General features: G+C 41.8%; 1 protein-coding gene across 3 annotated transcripts in view; it reads left to right on the forward strand.

The window, feature by feature from the left end:
- The window catches only part of QRICH1 (glutamine rich 1), a 42,293-nt gene extending 18,686 nt beyond the window's left edge, over window positions 1–23,607 (forward strand). For all 3 annotated transcript variants that reach the window (XM_070360464.1, XM_070360465.1, XM_070360466.1), the window contains 8 exons: window positions 7,141–8,178; window positions 13,185–13,362; window positions 13,950–14,104; window positions 15,229–15,343; window positions 20,259–20,367; window positions 20,724–20,875; window positions 21,206–21,296; window positions 22,712–23,607. In XM_070360464.1, the coding sequence (XP_070216565.1) occupies window positions 7,141–8,178; window positions 13,185–13,362; window positions 13,950–14,104; window positions 15,229–15,343; window positions 20,259–20,367; window positions 20,724–20,875; window positions 21,206–21,296; window positions 22,712–22,904 (2,031 nt within the window). In that variant the 3' untranslated portion in view covers window positions 22,905–23,607. The remainder of the gene's footprint in view (window positions 1–7,140; window positions 8,179–13,184; window positions 13,363–13,949; window positions 14,105–15,228; window positions 15,344–20,258; window positions 20,368–20,723; window positions 20,876–21,205; window positions 21,297–22,711) is intronic.
- The last annotated feature ends 218 nt before the right edge of the window (window positions 23,608–23,825 follow it).

The raw sequence follows: 23,825 nt of genomic DNA on the forward strand, positions 1-23,825 counted from the left end.
GCCTGTTTTATACAAGAGGGGAAAGATGTATATCAACTATATTTCAAGAAAAAATTTTTAAATGGAAAAAGAGGGAAGAATGAGGTGATATTGACTTTTTAAAATCACGTTTAAAAAAATAAAATCACATTTTATTTAAACTAATATGTTATTTCAGCATTAAGTTGTATATTGTTGATAAATTATTTTACCATTTTTTGGCACAAATCTTTGAAATCTTTTTGTGTTTTGAACTTGTGAGCACAATGTAATTTGGACTAACCACATTTTAAGTGATTGCTAAAAATGTGTAACAAATGCAGCTTTGGGGAAATACGAGAGAAGAATTGTTTATTCTTTTTTTTTGTGGAAATAAGAAAGTAACTTTTAAAATTGTTTATGGGATGGAATTTCAGAATTGACCCAGCACACTCAGCCGGTTTATTCTTACATAAAATACTGGCTTTATACTCAAAGTAGCCAAAAACAGAACAGAACAAAAAATATTACTGTTTTTAGTGTCAGTGATTGGAAGAAAAGATTCCTAAGCGGGGTAATACATGTATTACTTCTTGGTTTTTCTCATTGCTTTTTAGTTGGAGTACTTAGTCCTTATGTTGTGTTGAGCTCTGTATTACTTAGGTTCTGAATGACACTGAGGAAAAGGAAATAGATTATTCATCTGCAAACAGGTTAAGAACCTAAGCTGCTGCTGCTAAGTCGCTTCAGTCGTGTCCGACTCTGCGACCCCATAGATGGCAACCCACCAGGCTCCCCCGTCCCTGGGATTCTCCAGGCAAGAATACTGGAGTGGGTTGCCATTTCCTTCTCCAGTGCATGAAAGTGAAGTCGCTCAGTCCTGTCCAACTCTTAGCGACCTCATGGACTCCAGCCTACCAGGCTCCTCCGTCCATGGGATTTTCCAGGCAAGAGTACTGGAGTGGGGTGCCATTGCCTGCTCCGAAGAACCTAAGCTAGTGAGGTCCAATAAAACTTTTACACTATTGGTTATCAAACTTCAGGGTACATTAGAATCACCTGGAGGGTTTCTTAAAACAGAAATGGCCATCCTTCTCCCACTACAAATTCAGCTGGTCTGGGGTCACTGCTGAGAATTTATATCCCCCTGCCCCCCAGTTTTATTGACATATAGTTGACATACAGCAATGTATAAGTTTAAGGTGTACAGCTCAATTATTTCATTTATATATATCATGAGATGGTGACCACAATAAATTTAGTTAACATCCATCATCTCATATACAGAGTAAGAAAGAAACATTTTTTCCTTTGTAATGAGAACTTAGGATTTACTCTCTTAACTTTCACTTAACTTTCACGTTCACTATCCAGCAGTGTTAACTAGTTATCATGTAGTACATTATATCCCTAGAACAGAACTGCTCTGGTGGTCCAGCAGTGAAGACTCCGTACTTCCAGCTCAGGGTGCCTGGGTTCCATCCCTGGTCAGGAACTAATCCTGCATGCTGCAACTAAGACTTGGTATAGCCAACTAAATAAATAAATCCCTAGGACTTAGTTATCTAGGAAGTTTGTACCTTTTGACCATCTTCATCCAGTTCCTCTTGTCTTTGCCTCTGCCTCAGTAGCCACAAATCTGATCTGTTTTTCTGAGTTTGGTTGGGGTTGTTTTTTTTTTTTTAGGTTTTTATATATAAATGAGATCATGTAGTATTTGTCTTTCTCTCTCTGATTTCACTTAGCATAATGCCTTCACCATTCATCCATGTTGTCACAGATGACAGCATTTCCCCCCTTTATATGGCTGAATAATATTCATTGTATTGACAGACACTTAAGATTGTTTCCATGTCTTGGCCATTGTAAATAATGCTGATGTGAATTTGGCAATGCAGTTATCTCCAGCAGTTTTTTCATTTCCAGAAAATGTGCATTTCTAACAAATTCCAGGTTGGTGCTGATGCTGCTAATCTGAAGACCACATTCAAACATATCTGAAAAACTTAATATACTCAATCAAAAAAAAAAATATAGGAAAGAAGTCATGAGATGTTGATGTCTGGCAGAAACCAACGAAATTCTATAGAGCAATTATTCCTTCAATTAAAAAATAAATTTTTAAAAAAGTCATGAGAATAAAAGAAACAGAACCAGCTCAGAATTGAAATCTAAATCTTAAGTCTGTACAGAAGACTTAGAATGCAGTCTGTCCAGGTTGAAAAGGAAGTCAGAATGCTCAAGAAGAAAGTAATTAGCGTTGTACATACTATGTCATCAAAAGCCCAGATGGATAATAAAGTGTATCTGTTCTGATCAACAGAGGGGAAGAAGAGCAATTGAAAAACTCTGGGAAAGATGGTGGGGGTTGCTGAATGAGAAGTACGGATTCAGATGTGAAGGGAACTGAAATATAGTGTGATTTATGAGGGATTGATAGAAGGTAAGAAATAGTGCTTTTTAAAACAATAAAACCAAATTCACCTTCTCCGGAAATGTCCTTCTCCCCCATCAATATATCACTTTCCTAGTACATGCGTATCTTTGGGATGGTCTTTTTTCTTTTTGTGTTTCTTTAGAATCATTTCAAATCTAAGCTTAAGTTTCAAACTGCCTTTTTTTTCTCTTTAATTTTTTGTTAAGGTTTCAGTGTGTCAGTTTGTTTTCTGAGACAGTTTACCTACCTTGAAAATTAAGTAGTTAATAAAGACAGTATCAGCTCTGAATGTCTGTCTTAGATTTTTGTCTTTTTTTTTTTTTCTTTTTAAGAGAAATCTTGTCAGAGCTTCTTGGTGTGAAGAAATATTCAAAGTTCAGCTATTCCTTCAGTTTTAATTTCATTTCCTCATAAGTTCAAGTAAAATTTAAAAAACTTTTTTTACTTCACTGACTTTTCAGATTTTCAATGTGACTCTGTTCAGTTCAGTCGCTCAGTCGTGTCCGACTCTTTGCGACCCCACAGACTGCAGCACTCCAGGCTTCCCTGTTCGTTGCCAACTCCCAGAGTTTATTCAAACTCATGTCCATTGAGTCGGTGATGTCATCCAACCATCTCATCCTCTGTCGTCCCCTTCTCCTCCCGCCTTCAATCTTTTCCAGCATCAGGGTCTTTTCAAATGAGTCAGTTCTTTGCATCAGGTGGCCAAAGTATTGGAGTTTCAGCTTCAGCATGGGTCCTTCCAATGAATATTCAGGGCTGATTTCCTTGAGGATGGACCGGTTGGATCTCCTTGCAGTCCAAGGGACTCTCAAAAGTCTTCTCCAGCACCACAGTTCAAAAGGATCAATTCTTTGGCTTTCAGCTTTCTTTATAGTTCTACTCTCACCTCCATACATGACTACTGGAAAAACCATAGCTTTGACTAGATGGACCTTTGTTGGCTAAAGTAATGTCTCTGCTTTTTAATATGCTGTCTAGGTTGGTCATAACTTTTCTTCCAAGGAGCAAATGTTTTTTAATTTCATAGTTGCATTTGCCCTCTGCAGTGATTTTGCAGTGACTCTGTAGTAATTACCTAATCAGATAAAAAGTTATATTTTTATATAAATAAAGATATGAAAGGTATTACAAGTAATATTTAATTTTTTATTGACATGATTCTTAATGGGTAAAGGTTATAAACATATAATTGATACCCTGTACAGTATGTTGACATTGGTAAGGAAATGTCAGAAAGTGCTTTAACTTTTACTCTTTTAATTGTAAATTCTAACTACTTAGGATATAAAGTAGCATCAGATTATCTTTACCTGTTTATTCTGATTTGAGTAAATGCCTCATTTGGGTAAATGCCTTCAGTTCTGATTCCTTAGTACTTTGCTAACTTGTTTGTGTTGGAAGATTGAATATTGATAAATGCTTTCTAGGAAAAGTCATTGTAAAGAGATAGAGTAAAATCATTAAGAATATGAACTACAATTCAATGATAATAACCAGATTTTGAACTTTTGTTTCTAAGCCAGTAATAATATAGTTAAAAAACATACTGTGTATTTAACTCTACAACAGTGATTCTTAAAGGGTAGTTCAGGGGCTGGTAGTTCCCAGCACTCTGAAATTTTAATTGCTCTTACATTGTTAAGAGTGATTCCTTAAAGTTATGGCTGTTATTATTATAATATGAAGATGTTTATATGCCTTTTTCACTCTCGTTCTCTCATGAGTGTACAGTGGGGTTTTGCAGAGACCATGTGTGACGTGTGCACAACAGATTGCAAAAGCAAATACAAAGAATTCAGCTGTCTTCAATTAAGTCAGCCATTAAAGAGGTTTGCAAAGATGTAAAATTTTATGCAACTCTTATTATAGATTTTTTGTTTTGGCAAATAAAGTTACTCTTCATAAGAATTTATGATTTATGTTGACATTTATATTGGTTTATATGGTAATTTTTAATGAATTAATATTTTTCTAAGTTTCCTAGTTTTAATTTCTAATGTAGTAAATATTGCTATCTATAGAAAAGCTCTTTGGCATCTTCAGTCATTTTTTTAAAAGAGTCCTGAGACCAGAAAACTTGAAAGCAGCTCTTCTTTAGTAATTGGCTTCATACTTTCCTTTATGTCCTTGGTGTAAAGCACTGATTCTCAAATTTGAGCATGCATCAGATTGCTGATCCCATTCCCTAGAGTTTCTGTTTTAATTGTTCCACCTAAAAGTTTATATTTCTGACAAGTTGCATGGGTGATGATGATGTTGGCCTGGAAACTACATTTTGAGACTCACTGGTGTACTGCTTATGAGGAAGCAAACCAACTTTTTGAACACCTGCTGCTGCTGCTAAGCTGCTAAGTCACTTCAGTCATGTCCGACTCTGTGCGACCCCATAGACGGCAGCCCACTAGGCTCCTCTGTCCCTGGGATTCTCCAGGCAAGAACACTGGAGTGGGTTGCCATTTCCTTCTCCAATGCATGAAAGTGAAAACTGAAAATCAAGTTGCTCAGTTGTGCCCAACTTTTAGCGACCCCGTGGACTGCAGCCTACCAGGCTCCTCCGTCCATGGGATTTTCCAGACAAGAGTACTGGAGTGGGTTGCCATTGCCTTCTCCGTTTGAACACCTACTATATGTCAGTAAAGATTATTTCATGCTCATGACCACTCTGTGAGGAGGTAAGCAGGTAGGCCCTTTTTATTGTTCCTCAGGAAACAGAAGCTTCAGGGACTTGTAGCCAGGAAAGTACAGCAGCATTTCAAGTCAGCTCTCAAGGTCTATGCTCTTTATATAACTTCCTCCTTGCCTATGATTTTTTTTTTTTAATTAGTCATGGCTTTCTTGATGTATAATTCTCATATCAATTCATTCATTTCCATGTAAAGTGTACAACTTCATAGTTTTTAGTCTATTCACAGAGTTGTACAACCATTATCACATCAATTTTAGAACATTCCCATCATCCCAGAAAGAAAGCTTGTGGCTTTAGCCGTTACTTCATATTTCCCCCAATCCCTATCTCCTGGACAGGCACTAATCTACTTTATTTCTGTAGATTTGCCTATTTTGGACACTCATATAAATGGAATTATACAATATGTAGTCTTTTGCGATTAACTTCATTTGGCATAATGTTTTCAGGGTTCATCTGTGTTGTAGCTTTTTATCAGCATTTTATTTTTTTCTTACTAGACAACATTCTTTTGTATGGAAGTACTACATTTTATTTTATTCATTAGTTGATGGGTATTTGGGTTGTTTCCACTTTTCACTTACTATAAATAATGCTGTTATTAACATTTATGTCCAAGTTTTTTGTGAGTATAGTTTTTATTTCTCTTGAGTATGTACCTAGGAATGCAACTGCTGGGTCATACGGTTTGTTTTTCATATCTTTGTCATATGCTATGTTTAACTTTTTTATGATCTGCCAGACTTTTGTTCCAAAGCAGCTATACCAATTTTACATTCCCACCAGCAGTGTGTGAAAATTCCAATTTTTTTTGTATACGTGCCAACAGTATCTTTTATTCTTAAAAAAATTGTGGTCTTTTTTTTTTCTTTTTTTAATTTTATTTTTTGACTGTGCCACACAGCATGTGGGATCCTAGTTCCTAGACCAGGAATGGAACCCAGGCCCACCTCATTGAAAGTCTTGACCACTGAACCGCCAGGGAGACCCCTGTTATCTGTTTATTACAGTTGTCCTAGTGGGTTTAAATGGTGTCTTCTTTTGCTTTGCATTTCCCTGACAGTTAATGATGTTGAACAACTTTTCATGTGCTTGCCAGCCATTTTCTTATCTTGGGAGAATTGTTCAGATCCTTTACCATTTTCTGTGTATGATGTGAGAAAAAAGTCCAACTTCATTCTTTTTATGTGGACAGCCAATTGTCCCAGCATCATCTTTGGTTATCTTTTGTGATGTATACAATCACTGATCTACCTTCTTATTTTCTACCTTCCTAATTCCTACATGCATTCAGAATAATTTAGATAAATGTCTGATGGAAAAATATGGTCTGTTTTAAAGTTACATACCATGTGTAGCATCTTTTCATGCCATTCTGTATGCTGAAGTACAGCAGTAAGACATGAACTGCATTATCATCAGAAATGTGTTATCTGGGATATAGTGACCTTAGTTAGATTAAATTATCAGGAATCGAGTGGCTTCTCCTGTAAAATAAAGGTATCGTAAATAAGCGCTCTAAAGAATCTGTGCCTGTCTTACAGCAGCAAAATTGGAGATGTCTCATAAAGGGATTTCAAGTATTTTGTCTCTACTGTGGTTTGTCTGTGGTGGGAGTAGTTTTGATCCTGAGTTGGGAGTTGAATGCCTGTGGAATGTACTTCTCTTTCTGACCCTTTAGAACAACGTCCCCACACTTTCAATCACTAACCACATGGATAAACTATTTTTTGAATATACACCTAAGTATATATTTATACATTGTATTCTTATACTACTATATGAGTATGCGAAAACAAAAGGGCTGACTTTTAAAAAGAAGGTAAGAAATGAGCAAGAGTTTTGATATTTCTCGTGTGCTAGTCTTGAGTGCTCTCAGGTGGCTGTGTGTTGCTCTGAACGCAGCATATTCAGAGATTACGGCCTCCTCAGAAGGCTGGAGTATGGCAGCCCCTCCTCCTCACAGTACGCAGGGCTCCTGCCTGAGATCTCTGCCCTTCGGGACTGGGTTCTCTGTGTTGTCCAGTTCACTCACTGCCACATCTTGTTGCTGCAGGTACAGGTACAGGTACAGCAGTCTCCGCAGCAGGTCTCGGCTCAGCAGCTCTCCCCGCAACTCACCGTTCACCAGCCTGCTGAGCAGCCCATCCACGTCCAGGTGCAGATCCAAGGCCAAGCAGCACAGCCGGCAGCCCCCTCCATCCAGACCCCATCTCTGCAGAGCCCCAGCCCTTCGCAGCTGCAGGCGGCCCAGATCCAGGTGCAGCACATGCAGGCGGCCCAGCAGATCCAGGCTCCAGAGATCCCGGAGGAGCACATCCCGCACCAGCAGATCCAGGCTCAGCTGGTGGCTGGCCAGTCTCTTGCTGGGGGTCAGCAGATCCAAATCCAGACTGTGGGTGCCCTTTCCCCACCGCCGTCTCAGCAGGGCTCACCTCGGGAAGGGGAACGGCGGGTTGGCACAGCCAGTGTCCTCCAGCCAGTGAAGAAGCGCAAAGTGGACATGCCCATCACTGTGTCCTACGCCATCTCAGGGCAGCCAGTGGCCACTGTACTGGCCATTCCACAGGGCCAGCAGCAGAGTTACGTGTCTTTGAGGCCCGACTTACTGACGGTAGACAGTGCCCACCTGTACAGTGCCACTGGGACCATTACTAGCCCTACAGGAGAAACTTGGACCATACCTGTTTACTCTGCCCAGCCCCGGGGGGACCCTCAGCAGCAGAGCATTACCCACATTGCCATTCCCCAGGAAGCCTACAACGCAGTTCATGTCAGTGGCTCACCCACAGCCCTGGCAGCTGTGAAGCTGGAGGATGACAAGGAGAAGATGGTGGGCACCACATCTGTAGTGAAAAACTCCCATGAAGAGGTAGTGCAGACCCTTGCAAACTCTCTCTTTCCAGCACAGTTCATGAATGGCAACATCCACATTCCAGTGGCTGTGCAGGCCGTGGCAGGCACATACCAGAATACAGCTCAGACTGTCCATATATGGGACCCCCAGCAGCAGCCACAGCAACAGACCCCCCAGGAACAGACGCCGCCGCCGCCTCAGCAGCAGCAGCAGCAGCAGCTCCAGGTTACTTGTTCAGTAAGTGAGACTTACCTGTAGGGCAGCCTGCCTCCCTGGGGCCCAGTGCCACACCGAACTTGCTTGGCAACCTCTGGCTTGTTTACTAGAGTGATGTTGGCCTTGCAGTAGTAATACAGTATTTAGTGTTTTAATTAGGATTGGGGAGAGGGAACGGGGTGAGGGTATGGAATAGGCAGGCATTCTAGCCTGGTGTCTGGAGGTAAATGACCAGAAACTGCTTTGGGGGTAAATGCTCAGAGTGCTTTTTTGTGATCTCTTTTTAGGAAAAGTAAAGTTTTAGGTTGAGACTAACGGGTCACCCCAAGTGTTATTTTTGTCCCAGAAGCTGCTTTCTGCATCGCAAATGAACAGATCTAGTGGAACTTCTGTAGTTGAACACACAGGCTGTAAATTCATTACAGTGGAGAAGCTGTTAAATTGTTCCTTCTTTAGTTGTCATCTAAAGATGGACTACACTGGACACAGTATAGGTGAATTAGGAGATCTAAAAGATTTCCTGGTGGGCCTGTTAAAAGTGATTATCTTTGGGGAATTCTCTGGTAGTCCAGTGGTTAGGACTCTGTGCTCCCACTGCAAATGGCATGGGTTCGATCTCTGGTCAGACGACTGAAATCCTCTAGCCTTGTAGCATGGCCGAAAAAAAGAAAAAAGTGATTATCTTTGGGACTCTTAAATAAGCAACCTTTACAAGTGGGACTTTCCAACGATATTTTTATGTTCCTTAAAAATACTAAGATAGGTCATGGTTAATGAGTTTTCTGTCATGGCATCTATGTTGAGCTAAGTTTTTTAACTTTTTCTTTTGAAATGATTTTAGATTTATAGATAAGTTGCTAAAATAGACCTGTCGAAATTTTAATTTTAAAATTGCTTGGCTCTTTTTGCTAATTGTTAGTCTTCTTGAGGCTGTCATAGGGCCGCCTGTTAAGACTATTAGTAAAGTTTCTGGTCCCTTGTCTAGCAGACATTTAGACTAGATGTAGAGCCTCTGGTCTCATGAGACTGCTGAAGGCAATGTGCCTCAGCACAGGTGCTCTGGGAGTGCATGTGAGGGAGCTGGCACCAACAAAGCACTGTCAGACCAGGGACCACACTCAGAAACTCAAGCAGTAAATGATTGGATAAGCAACAGCTGGCCAAGTGGTTTCATAGAGGCAACAGTGTATTAATCCTAGGTGACTTTATTAAGGACCTGTTAAAATCCAGCTGTCAGGCCTAGGAGTAGAATAGGACAGAGTCATTGCTTCAGGTGGCTGATAATCTGGTGGAAGTAAGAACTCATGGTTTCTGTTTCTTTATAAACTCTTTATAGAGCAACATAATCAAGTGTGAATGTATACTAACACAAAAGTCAGGCGGGAATTCAGAAATCGTTCTGGGTTAAAACAGGAGCATCTTTGTGGAAAAACTGGCATTTGATCTCTTGTTTATAGCTTAGATTGACAGAATGGCACAGCATGAATGCAGAGCTACGGGTGGGCACAAGGGGTATGCCCAGGTTAACATGTGAGGAGGGAAAACTGTGGGAGAGGAGTTAGTGGAGGGGGCAAAGGGACTGTCTTCCTGAAGTGAAGAGTTGGTATGGTCTGTGGTGGGAAAATTTCCAGAATCCTGCCTGAGTGATGGTATTCAGAAGAATCAGATAGTGGTGTGTGGAATAGATTCGCGTGTAGGAGAGACCACCCAGAGACTTGTCATGGTGCACTGTGCTGAACTTCAGCCTCTCCTCCACTCTCCTGGGCCTGATGATCCAGTTTGCAGTTCAGGGCTCTTTTGTTGCTCAACGGGCTCTACTAGTAATTTGCACATCTGGGCCCTTCAACTGGAAAATCTTATTCTAGAGTCCATTTTAGTAAGCTTGTGCTCTTCATGTTCTTCAGAGGCTGTATCTCCTTTAGCAAAGGAGACACACATGTCCCTTTATAGGGACATATGTCAAAGATTATTGCCAGGAAAAGAAATATTGGGAAGAACGCCCATCATGCAGGAAAGATTAGCTTGCCCATTTACACCACAGATATCCCTCTGTTCCCCTTATTGGGCTCTGTTCTAGGTTTTGGGGAACAGAGATGAATAAGACAGCCTCTGCCTTTGGAGCCCTCATAGCCCATGTGAAGATAATTGTGCTGTGATGTGAGTTGAACCCTAGGGAGAGCTGATGTGTTCCTTCACCTGACATACCCCTTTTGAAAGGTTTTTTATAACTTGTCTTTAAAACCAGATTTGTGACAAAACCTCCCTCCCTTGACCTCACACCCACCTCCATCTGTTCCCCTGTTTCTCCACTTTGCTTTATTCCCAGAGTTTTCACAAGCATTATCTGCACAGGCTGTCTCTACTCGCTGACCAGTTTCCTCTTCCAGCTCATGACCAACCCAGTCTGCTCTTGTCAAGGTCATCGTTGACCTGCCTCCCCATGGCCAGATCCAGCAGGCATGTCTGTTTTTATCTCATTCACAGCAACACACAATAGAGCAGACCAAGCCTGCCTTCTTGAAACTCTCCTCTGGACTTCTGTGTTATTTCCTCCCACCCTACTGGTTATTTGTCCTTCTCAGGAGACTTTGCTGAAGTCTCTATCTCCTCTGTCTGAACCATACACGTTGGTATTTCTCAGAGCTCAGTACTAATGCTCTTTTCTCCCCCAGGGGATTTCTGTCCATTGCCATGATTTTCAGAATCCTCTAGATGACTGCTACAGAAGGTAATAATCCCTGACACCTTCTGCCAGGCACTGTCCATAGTGTTACATGTAATAACTCTTTTAATTCTCACACCAACCTTAAGAGGTATGTACTACTATCTCCATTTTACAAATGAAGAAACTGAGGTACAGAGATTAAAGTCACCTTTTAGCAAGTGGCAGAGTTGACATTCAGCCTTGGATAGGTGGGCTCCTGAGCCCATGTCTTAACCTATGTGCAGTCCATGTACTGCAGTGACGCATAGCTCTTTATCTCTAGACTGTGCCTTTCCCCTTCAGACCCTTACTATACTTTCAGCAGCCCACTTATTATTTACCTGCGTTTGGTAAAGATATCTCAGCTCTTCGTCAGCATCTCCTCTACCACTATCAAAAACTATTCGTCTCAGAAAATGATACCATCATCTACCTAGTTAGGTAAGCCAGAGTCCTTGAGTCTGCGTGCCCTTCCTCCTCACAGTCAGTTCATCAACAAGCCACATTAGTTCTGCCACCAAACTTCTCAGAATCTCTTAAATCATTTCACTGCCACCATCCTGGTCTTGGCCACCAGCACCTACTTCCACTATTCCATTTTCTATAGATCAAGAATAATATTTTTAAAATGTAGGATTATGTCACTTCCCAACTCTTTAAGGGCTCCATTTTAAATAGGAAAAACTCTACACCAGGGGTGCACTTGTATCAGTAGTTTTTAACCTGGATGAAACTTGTGTTTCCCCTACCCACTGATAGACATTTGAATGTGTGTGGAAGAATTCTGGTTGTCAAGGTGGTTGGGAGTGTTACATGTAGTGAGTGGAGGCACACTGTGAAGAGAACCTGGCTGCTAAGACAGTAGAGAAGCACTGCTCTCACCTACTAACCCTGTCAGACTCCTAGATTTCTTACTTGGGTAGATGGTGTTGCCATTGAGCAACAGGGAGGAAAGTCTGAGGAGAATACTTCTGGGTGGGCAAAGTGATGAATTCTCTCCCTAGATAGTAGTTTGAGGTGGCTTTGGGATGTTCAGTCCGAGATACACAGTACCCATTGAGTATATTAAGGCATGGTCTAGCTTAGAGGCACGTAGTTAGCAATCATTTCCACAAACATGGAGATCCTAACTGGGCAAGTTTTGGAGACTCACCAAGAAGAATGGTGGTTGAACTGAGAAGTGTGTCTGGAGGGGAGCTCCAGGGTCAACAGACATTTAAGAGTCTGGCACTGGTATTTGTTTATCTCCTTGTTTATCTCCTTGTTTAATAATGTATCTTATATCAAAGCTAGTAGGACAGTTTTTATTTTTATTGATTGATAAGCAAATGTATGTGTCATATATTCATTGTTTAGCCTTCAAGTTGAATGATTTGGCATTTTTCAGCCCTTTAGGTAGGCCCTGGCATAGAAAATTGTTCAAGGGAATTTGTTTTACAATGTAGACAGGTTTGTGAGACCCAAGAACCTGTGCTTTGTATCTGTGTTGGTGTCTATCCTGCCTGATGGGGACTGTGATTGAGGGTCATGGACATTCTCTGTCCTTTTGTCTGCACAGTTTGGCTCTGAGACCATTGAAGATGGGACTGTTCTTGATTTGGAGGTGGGAAGCTCAGACAGTGCTTCCTGTCTTCAGAAAATGTCCTTATGAGCCAAAGCAGTATTATTGAGAAGGAACATGATGATTCTCAACCAGGACTGGACATTAGAATAACCCAGAGAGCTTTTAAAAATACCGATGGCAGGCCACCACCTTAGACCAATTAAATCAGGATCCCTAGGGACAAGGCCCAGGCATGGATATTTTTTAAAAGCAGCCCAGATGATTTTAAGGTGCAACTAAGTTTAACAGTCTGGACACTTGGTACTGAAAGTGTAGTCTGAAGACCAGCTCCCTTCCTTGGGGGTTTCTTAGAAATGCAGAATCTCAGGTCCCACGTGAGATCTTCCTAATCAGAATCCACGTTTTAATAAAATTTATTTGCACATTGTAGTTGATGAGCAGTGCTTTGTGCCAGTAGCTCTGGGCAATGACCAAAGATTAGAATTGCCTTTTTACATGGGAAGATTTGTCTGATACCTCTTTAAAAAGAGATTCTGAGGTGGAGCTCAGGTATTGGTGTTTTAAAATAAGAGATTCAAAAGTACAGTTAAGATTAAGAAGCTTTGCACTAGCCATTGCTGTCTCTGAAATAAAGAACAGGACTCCAAAGTTTAGGACAGCAAGCAGAAGTGCAGCTTTTTAGTTAAAAGAGTTAGAGCATTTTTCTGGCAGTTTTGTCAAATGACCTATTGACACGTTTTGATGATTTCTCTCTCATAGGCTCAGACTGTCCAGGTTGCTGAAGTTGAACCACAGTCACAGCCACAGCCTTCACCAGAACTTCTGCTTCCAAATTCTTTGAAGCCAGAAGAAGGGCTTGAGGTGTGGAAAAACTGGGCGCAGACCAAGAATGCTGAGCTTGAGAAGGATGCTCAGAACAGACTGGCACCCATTGGAAGTAAGTGTTCGGGAGGGCAGGGGGGTTGGACTGTGTGTGAAATGCAGTGGCACTGAAGCAGCAGGAAGACGGATGGCAGGAAAGTGTATCCCTTGGCTCTGGGCACTTGGGCGCTCCATCTGAATTAGTGTGCTGAATCCAAGACAAGAGGCAGGCTGGACCTACTATAAACAAGCAGGATTTGTGGGGTGTGCCCAAGATCAGGCATTTTTGTACATATGTATTTCTGGGGCAGAGACTTCTGGGAGGAGACAAGAACTAGTGAGTGTTCTTAGGGCCCTTCTTACTTAGCATTATCCTCATATACTTTCTCATATTACAGAGGGTGGGTTTTGTGTTTTTGCTTTCATTTCTTGGCTCTAATAATTGGGGGATATGTGAGATGGGAAGGGAACCCTTTTGGTAATAGGGCAAACAGGATTATTGTCTTTGTAGGCTAGTTTTGATCACAGATACAAGTGATTGTTTTCACCCCAGTGCCTTGATGGGTGGTATCTGCTCTGTAACCTCCTTCCAGGGATATAAGAAGCCAATAAAGAAATGGCTGTTGCCAGGACCCTCACTGACCTTTGGGACTTATGTTGTAGGGCGTCAGTTGCTACGATTCCAGGAAGATCTCATCTCTTCTGCTGTGGCTGAGTTGAATTATGGGCTCTGTCTGATGACACGGGAAGCTCGAAATGGAGAAGGTGAACCCTATGACCCAGATGTGCTGTACTATATTTTCCTGTGTATTCAAAAGGTAGGAAACAGCTTCATAGGAACCTGTTTGCCTTGTGTTCCCATTGGGTATTTGCTGTGTAGTCAAATTAGAAGTGGTAACAATAAAGATACTGTCTTCCAACTATATAATGAGGTTTTAAATGTACATTTTTTAAAAATTGGAAATGTTTTTAAATGTATTTTTTTTTTAGATTGGAAAAGATCTACATGTTCACTTTAGAAAATCAGATAATAAAATAATCCCTCAATCTGGAGAAATGTTTGTTAAAATATGATATATTACATTAGAGACTTTTTTTTAAAAATCATGAAACATTTATGTAACACTTTTTGTTAAACATCTAGTTTGCAGGAAAGCAATTCTCCCAGAACAGTCTGGTGCTGACATATAGTTCATTTTCTCATTGTTTCCTGCATTAATGCAAAATAATTATTTGAAAGAGTCTAGCTAGACTATACAACTGTAGTTAGGTTTTCAGGAGATCTAAGATGAAGATGAACAGGGAGATTCATTTTAGGACTGGCAGTGTCAGAGACCAGATGGGGATTTCCCAGTGTTTGAATGCTATTGTAGAGAAGCCCACGGTGTAACGGAAGAGCACTTGCTGACTGGGACTCACCCTGTTGCTGAGGCCTGAGAAAAACCCATCTCCCGTTTTGTTACTCTTTCTTAGCAGTCACTGGGAGCACTGGGTGAATTACGGTATATGCTTTGTCTCATTCCATGCTCTCTTACTCATGCAAGGCAGGCATAGTCCTCTCCATTTACAAACAAGGAAACTGAGCCCCCAAAGTTACAAGACTCACGTGAGTTACATAACTTAACCATAGCTAGTAAGAGACTGGCCCTGGAGCCTGCATCATGTTTTTTTGCTACCATAAGACAGTGCCTTGCTTGGGTGAAGTAGCATTCACGAAATCTGCTCCATTGGCCAACTTTCAAGAGTGTTGTGAGAGTTAGTTCCCATCCTGAAGTATGCTGTGGAAGTACTGTGCACTGGGCGGTTTTGACTCAGTGTGCTGGTTTGTTAATGGGGGACGAATGGGTAGGGACATGTGAGGGTACTGCTCGAAAATTATTTGCTTCCCTCAACATCTTGTTAAGAGTCTACCAACAGCTTTTATTGATTATTTTCCTTTTAGTATCTTTTTGAGAATGGACGGGTTGATGACATTTTCTCCGATCTTTATTATGTTCGATTTACGGAGTGGCTGCATGAAGTTCTGAAGGACGTTCAGCCCCGAGTCACTCCACTTGGTAAGAATCTTCCTAGTCCTTGGATGTCTTTTGAACCTGGGTTTAAAAAAGATGAGCTGCTTGTGTGGCTTGCTGTGATAATAGCATGTGGGTGAGGGGGCTGTACATTGCAGGCCCCAGCGTTGGTCTCTGTGCTGCTTGGCCCAGTATGGAGGGGCATGGCTCACCAGGGAACCTGGCTGGTGTGGTGTGGCAAGGACACAGGGGCATGCGGACTGTGGAGTGGTTACTCCATTTTTTTCTATTTAAATTTATTGATTAAAATTAGAATCCTTGCAAAAGTTAGAAATTATGAACTATTTCATCTGTAAATTAATTATATTACATATAGGGCTTTTTCTGCGTATATAGAATATAATTTTTGCTTTATCCATGAATAACCTAGGCATCATATTGTGTTGGAAAGAACATGAGTTTCACAGGAGAATGTTTGAGCTGTTTATTATAATTTTTTTTAATAATATATTTAAGAGCAGTTTTAGGTTTACAGGAAAACTGAGTGGAATATACAAGGCATCCCATATATTCCATGACACCGAGTGTCCCCTGTTATTAGTATCTTGTATTATATATTTGTTAACATCGAGGAGCCAACATTTGATACCTTATTGTTAACTAAAGTCTGTAGTTTACATTAGAGTTCACACCCTTCTGTTGTATATTCTGTGGATTTTGACAGTGTATAATGACATGTACCTACAATTCAGTATCACATACAAGTTTTGCTGCTCTCAAATCCCCAGGGTTCCACTTAATTCGTCCCTCCCTTTATCCCCCTGAATCCCTGGCAACCTCTGATCTGTTTTACTGTCTCCATAGTTTTGCCTTGTTCAGAATGTCACATAGTTAGAATACTTCAGTATTAATTAATACTTCAGTATTTCACTTAGCAATATACATTTAATGTTCCTGCATGTCTTTTCATGGCTTGATAGCTCATTTCTTTTTATTGCTGAATAGTATCCCATTGTATGAATGTGCCACAGTTTGTTTTTCTGTTCACCAATTAAAGGGCATTTTGGTTGCTTCAGTGTTTTGGCAGTTAAAATAAAGCAGCTGTAAACATTGTGTGCAGGTCTTTGGTGAAAGAATAGACAGATCCATGGGACAGAATACAGAGTCCAGAAATAAAGCCACATGAGTGTAATCAATTTATCTTTGACTAAGGGGCAAAGGCAGTTAAATGGAGAAAGGATAGTCCTTTTTTCTTTTTCTCTGTTTTTTGGCTTTACTTTGCAGCTCATGCGATCTTAGTTCCCTGACCAGGGATTCAACCCCGGGCCTTGTAGTGAAAGTGTCGAGTACTAACCACTGAACCTCCAGGAAATTCCCAGGATGGTCTTTTCAACTAACACTACTGGAACAGCTGGACAACCACATAAAAAAAAAGAAAAGAATCATAGACCCAAATGTAAAACAGTCAATAATAACAAAACAAAGAAAGAACCTTTACCTATTAAAAAATAGGTAAAGGATCTGAACACATGATTCACCAAAGAAGGTGGCAGATAAGTATCTGAAAAGATACTTATCATATATCATCAGTCAGTTGCAAATTTAAACAACAGTGATGGGACTTCCCTGGTGGCCTAATGGTTAGATTTCGATGTTTTCACTGCTGTGGCCTGGGTTCAGTCTCTGGTTGGGGAACTGAGATTCAGCAAGCGGCTGGCATAAATATTGATACATATGTGCATACATACATGGATACAGTGATATATCATTATATACCTGTTAGAATGGCTGAATTCCCAAACATTATGTTACCTTAGGAAGCACCAGTCATGCTTCTTCTTATTTACCCAGATGATGTAAAAACTTAGGTCCACACAAATATCTGAGTTTTAAGCCTGGCTCTGGCATTTAATAAAATGTATACTGATTAAGTTTTAAAAATGAGATAAAATTGACGTAGTAGTTTCAGGTGTACAACAGTGACTTGTTACGGTTGGTCATACTGTGAAACGATGTAATCTAGTTATCATCTGTCATCATAATTACTGCTTAACTGGTAAAAAAAAAAAAAAAAAGGATCATTTAAACAAATGTCTTTTGAGTGTCTACTATGTGCCAGGCAGTTCCAAGTGTAGATTATACAATTCAGTAGTGAAAAAATGAAGCTTGCAGTCTAATAAGGGGAGACTGTATAAATAATCGTTAATTTATGATAATTAAGTACTTCAAAGGACAAAGCACAGAGAATGGAAAGTGTTAAGGGCGTTAGGAAGGAAGCCTCTCTAAGCAGATATCATTAGAACAGACACCTGAGTAAGTGAATTTCTATATATGATTTGCGGATTTTCAGACCAAATGTGGCTGTATAAAATACGCTTTTTTAAAAGTTTTGTTAAGGAAATTTCAAGCACATATAAAAATAAGCAGAACAGAATAATGACATTCCCATATACGCATGGCAAATCTTGTTCCATTTATACATTATCTGTTTCTCCCTCCCATATTATTTTGAAGTAAATCCCAGACACTTTATCCATAAATATTTTAGCATAATTGATGTACCACAGTGCCATTATTTTACTTTTTTAGAAAAAGAATAGTCCACAGTGTCATCAAAATCTGCCCGTTTTCACATTTCCAATTGTCCCATAAATGTCACTTTTCTTTGTTTGAGTCAAGGTGCAAATAAGGTCCACACATTGAAATTGCATAGATACCTTTTAATGTTTAGTTTTAATCTTAATTTAATAACTTTTAATTAAATTCAAAAATAAACTTAACTTTTCTTGCAGTTTATTTATGGAAGAAATGAGGCTTTTAAATTATTACAGTCTAATTTTTGCTATTAATATCTCCATGCTGTAATTTAACATATTCTTCTGTCCCCTGTATTTACAGTTTATTGGTAGTTGCATATAAAGACTTGATAAATCAGGTTTTGGTTTTTCTGTGTGTTTCTTCTTGGCAGGGTTACATCCTAGGTGGGTGCCCATGATGTCTGGATCCATTGGTTCATTAGGAGTTGCAAGCATTGGTATTCTAATGTTATTACTTCCTTATTAGCTGAAATACAAAGAGAAAATTTCCCTCATCAGCTCTTTGATTTCCTAGCAGTAGAGATTATATAGAAGAAGCAGGATGAGGGCTTATTTCTTCTCCTTTGTTTAGCAGTTTTGACAGTAATGAGTTGGTTTACCAGCTTCCTTCAGCTGGGATTTCTTTGTTTAAAGAATCATTGTGAGCAAGTTAATTTAAACATATTTAATGATTCAATTCATTGCACTTGGTATCTTTAATGGTGTACAAATTGTTCTGTCTGGCCATTTGGAGCCTGTTTAAATTGGCTCTTAAGTCTATTTGACATGACCCTACTTCCTTGATTTCTGGTTCACCAAAAATGTTCCAGGCTTATCTTGGCCATTTTCTGTCTCCCAGTGTGGAATCAGTCAGCTCTCCATGGAGGCTGGTTCCTTTCAGTGTTAAATGGTATTTCATTACCACCATCTGGGTGGTAGGGGTGCTCGTTGCTTCTTGGGTTGGTCATAGTTTCTAGGCAGAACTACAAAAATAAATATAAAATAGAACATTTTGATACTTTACAGTTCAGATTCAGAACTATGAGGCTTTTATATGTTGTTTCTATCTGTAACTCCTGTCACCCACGCTAGGAGTTCTGATTTTCAGATACTGAAGTTCACTTTAAGTTGTGCTGTTCAGAAGTGATTAAAGGTAGGGAAGTGACAAGGTGGCAGAGAGAACCCAGAGAAAATAGAGCAATCCTAAATGTATGCCTGGACCATTCCTAGGGCTAGCCTTCCCCAAGGAGAGCATCTTCTGTCACTCATCCTGCTTAAGATTTGTCTGAGACTAAGGGAGATCCCCTGGAGAAGGAAATGGGAATCCTCTCCAGTATTCTTGCCTGGGAGATCCCATGGACAGAGGAACCTGGCGGGCTACAGTTGTTGGGGTCGCAGAGTCGGACACAACTTCACAACTAAACAGCAGCCGCGAGGAAGTTTATCTTATTGCTATTGGGCCACAGAATAGAAGAGTAGAGGCAGACGAGCCCTAAAGAGGTGGAAGAGTACTAATGAAATCAGAGGGCCAGCTTTGTCAAGACCAGAGAAAAGGAATGTATTGGGCAGAGCATGTTTTCCCCTGCTTCTAGAAACAGCCACCCTTGGTGCCTGCCTGGAGAATCCTGAAACTCCTGTAGGAGAATGCTGGTGTTTGCTGCTGTTTCACCATGTTCTCAGTGCCTGGTACACACACACTTGGACATTGACTGTTTTATGAACACATGAAGGGGGCTTGGTGATCAACCTGTGTCATCTTTGGTATAGACCTGCGTGTCCAGAGCCCTTGATCAAACCACTGCCTTTGTCCCTGTCCAGCTTTCAGTTAGCTCATGAAAGTAAAACCTACCCTGTCGGGGAAACCTATCAGGGATCTGAATATCATTCTCCTCTATTTCCAGAGGGGGATGAGAATGGATGACATAGAGGTTTAACAAAGACAAACAGGGGCATGTATACCAGTTCTTTGGGCCCTGGTCTGGACACCTTGGAAGCTATGATGAAAGCTCTGTATGCTCTTTTCAGAGAAGTTTGCATATGTGCAGAGGTTGATTTATACTTTGCCAGCTCTCTGAGGGATGTCCTTTTACCTGATATTAACCTGGAATTAGAGGAAGAATTAACATCCAGTGAGAGCGATAATGGAGGGCCGGGGTTCTCAAAGTGTGGTGTTAGGAACTTGTTGAAAACACACATTTTTGGGTCCTCCCCCAGAAACTTGGGTTGGGACTCAGCTGTTTGTGTTTTAACAAGCTTTCCAGATGATTCTGCTATATCTCAGGAAGACTTCTCCAGTTAAACTTGTACTCCCGTGTGGTGCTCGCTGTGCCTCATGCCTCCCATCCTGCCATCCTCTTGTTGTAGCAGTACTCTGTTCCTCCTAGGCTATGTCCTGCCCAGCCACGTGACTGAGGAGATGCTGTGGGAGTGCAAGCAGCTCGGGGCTCACTCCCCTTCCACCTTGCTGACCACCCTCATGTTCTTTAACACCAAGTAAGTGTTCCAGAGGCTCCATGCTTAGCCAGTGCTAGCATCCGCCCAGTGAAGAGGGTAGAAACTATCCAGATGGACTTCTGAGATCCTTTGACAAGCTTGAGAGCCTTTGGGCTAGTGAAGCCCTCCACCCCACTTGGCTACATTTTGTGTGGTGACCAGTAAGGCAGACAGCCTTGCCAGGTCCCTACCATCAGTCCTTATGAGACTCCTCCACTGGAGAGTGTATTTGGGTGTGGGCCTGCCCAGATTGTGGGAATGTGGGCAGCAGCTCCTCTGAAGCACCGATGGCGGAGGGTAAGTCATGGTCTCCTCCTGGCACCCCTCCCTTTGCCTTGCTTTCGATTGTGGTGCAGATACTTCCTGTTGAAGACAGTGGACCAGCACATGAAGCTGGCCTTCTCCAAGGTCTTACGACAGACAAAGAAGAACCCCTCTAATCCCAAGGATAAAAGCACGAGTATTCGGTACCTGAAGGCACTTGGGATACACCAGACTGGCCAGAAAGGTAGGGAAGGAGGCAGGGGTTGCAGAAACAGGTGCTACTAGTTCTGCCCAGCCCTCGTGCCTGGGGGGCTAGTGACGAGTGTCACTAGGGGATTTGCAGATAGGAATGCTCCCTTCCCTTCTCCCCAGTCACTGACGTCAAACTCTTCTAGAAGCAGAGATGCCCCAGAAATGATAGCTGCCTTTTCCTTTCATATTCACCGCCCATGCCTCATACCCTTTTCCTTCCTGGTATTTCCTAGTTGGGATGGCTGAAAGCCTGAGGTTCCTAATCTGAGCCTAAGTAAAGGCAGTCTGATGCCGTGTCTGTGGTGGGGGGTATGTTTTATAGTTACAGATGACATGTATGCAGAGCAGACGGAAAATCCAGAGAACCCACTGAGATGCCCAATCAAGCTCTACGATTTCTACCTCTTTAAATGGTGAGGAAGCTGAGTGTGACTGGGGGTGTGGGTGTGGGTATGTGCGCGCCTGTGTGTGTGTGCATGTGTGTATCTGCGTGTGGGTGTGTGTGCACACATGTGCTCACAGAAGCATTCTCAGTTCCCAGGCTAAGTAACAGCAGATTTCAAAAGGCTAAATATAGAAGCACACTTACTGGTTTTCCCAAAGCATGTGCCCAGGGCTGCTCCCTGCTGGTCCACTTTAGTGGAGAGGGGGTGAAGGTGAAGGGGGGAAGGTACAGAGAGGCTGCCTCTGTCACATAGTGAACATATAGCCCTGTTTTCCTGGTCTTGACCTTTGGTCACTACACCATAGGTCTAGGGGAGATCCTCTTCCTGGCTTTTGCTCTTTCTTGCTTCTGCAGTTGGGCATATCATCCTCACAACACTGCCAGCAGATCTTTCAACATGGTAGGTCTTAACTGTGTTACTTAGATGAAAACCTTCAGTGATTTCCTTTTATTCTACAAAGAAAGACAGTAATCCTAATTACTGCCCTAATTACCACAGGGCCTTTCATGCACGCTCCCTTGCTAACCTCTTGTCCTCATAGCTCTTGGCTCTCTAGTCACACTGCTTTTCTCTACTGAAGGGTATCTTACTCTCCCTTCCTCAAGACCTGTGCACAGAATTTTTCCCTGTTGGGCTCACCATGCCACCCCCAACGTTTGGTCAGTTAGCTCCTATTCATCCTATCCGTTCTTCCTAAAAGAACTTTATTAGAGAAGTATTTCCAGATTGCCTACCTGTTCCCTCTGGCTGTTTCTTCTGTAGCCCTTACCACTGCTTGTTATTTTGTCTTTATGTAACTGTTTTGATTGCTGTCTGTCTCCCCTCTTACCTGTAACTACACTTCATTATATGGGAACTCTTCGGTCTTATTCACTTCTTTTAACATCAGCACCTAGTGCAGGCCTGGCACACAGTAGCCCTTGATAAACTTTGAATCAGTGGATGAATAACTGTTAGAGGATGGCATATGCTACAGCACAACATTGGGGGTGGGTGTGAGTCCAGGTAGAGGCCACAGCATCACAGCAAGCTGAGAAGTCAGATAGATGAAGTTGAGAAATGAATGGATGGGGTAGAGGAAACAGCATAAGCAAAGACTTGGAGATAGATAGGTGGTGAAACTGGTTCAGCGTCAGATATGGCTGGACTCAAGTAGCTGAGCCAGGGGAGGCCTAATCAGAAGACTCAGCGTGCGAGGTGGGGAGCAGAAAGTAAGGACATCTTAGAGGTAGTGTGCCCTGGCTGCGTGGAGCTTAGGAGTTATGCCACCATTCTTTCCAGAACTTCCCATCTTTTGTAGATAGCATCTGTCCAGGAGGTTCAAGGTGGGAAGGTTGAGATTATGACACTTTTACCCAGCTTTTTACCCATATATTCTCCAGCCCCCAGAGTGTGAAAGGCCGGAATGACACCTTTTACCTGACGCCCGAGCCGGTGGTGGCCCCCAACAGCCCGATCTGGTACTCAGTCCAGCCTATCAGCAGAGAGCAGATGGGGCAGATGCTGACTCGGATCCTGGTGATACGAGAAATTCAGGAGGCCATTGCAGTGGCCAGCGCCAGCACCATGCACTGAGAGACCCCTCAGCCATGGTGCATGGGAGACCATCCAGGAAAAAAACGGACAGACTTTCACACTAAAGAAGAGGCCTCCATTTTTTTTCTTTTCTTTTTTATTGGTATAGTTATGAAGCCTTTCAGACTGCTTCTGTTTCAAATGTAAAAGGAAACTTTGCCCCCTTGTGCATCTTCATAAACCTGCTGTGGGGACTCCTCAGCCCATAGGGGCTCAGGGTTTCCTGAGAGCCAGATGTCCTGCAAAGTTGCTGGCTGACTTTTTTGTGTGTGTGTGGGGCCTGAGGAAAGGGCTTGGACTGTTAGGAGAAATGTGGCCCCTTCCTTTCCTCCAGAAAGATGGAATTAATGATGGATGGACCTTCCAGGGAATCTCCCCAGCTGGCTTCCTCTCTGACTGGCAGACTTCGCTGACCACGGGGGAGCCACGGTCTTTTCTTTCTTTATGCTCAGACACAAACCTAGCATCTTAATGGAAGGAAAATGAGGGGAACTTCAATTATGATTTATTAAAGACAATTTCTATTACACCCTCCTTTATGACAAGTGACATTTTAGATGTTAAAGTAAAAACTTTACCATGCCTTTTTTTCCCCCCTACTCCGGCCTAACACTGAGGCCTTAAACCTGAGGCTTCTGTGCCTGATGGAATTCTTGTAACATACACTTGTGTATCATATAAAGATACCACTCTGTTTCTCTTATGTATTCTTAATCTAGTTGTTTATTAAGAATGACAAGCACGTCTTTTCAACATGCTAGTGAACAACGCCTCTTTATTTGGGAAGAGTCTGGCGGGACGGTGGAAGCCAAGCCTTGCCTGTTAATTGCTCAGGGCAAGGTCCTCCGGGAGGGGGTTGCGACGGGAAACATTCGAACTCCCCGGCGACTCGGTTAGGGCGTACTGTGCGCATGCGCTCCC

Source organism: Bos mutus, chromosome 22 (genome assembly GCF_027580195.1).
Source record: "Bos mutus isolate GX-2022 chromosome 22, NWIPB_WYAK_1.1, whole genome shotgun sequence".
Classification (NCBI taxonomy): Eukaryota; Metazoa; Chordata; class Mammalia; order Artiodactyla; family Bovidae; genus Bos; species Bos mutus.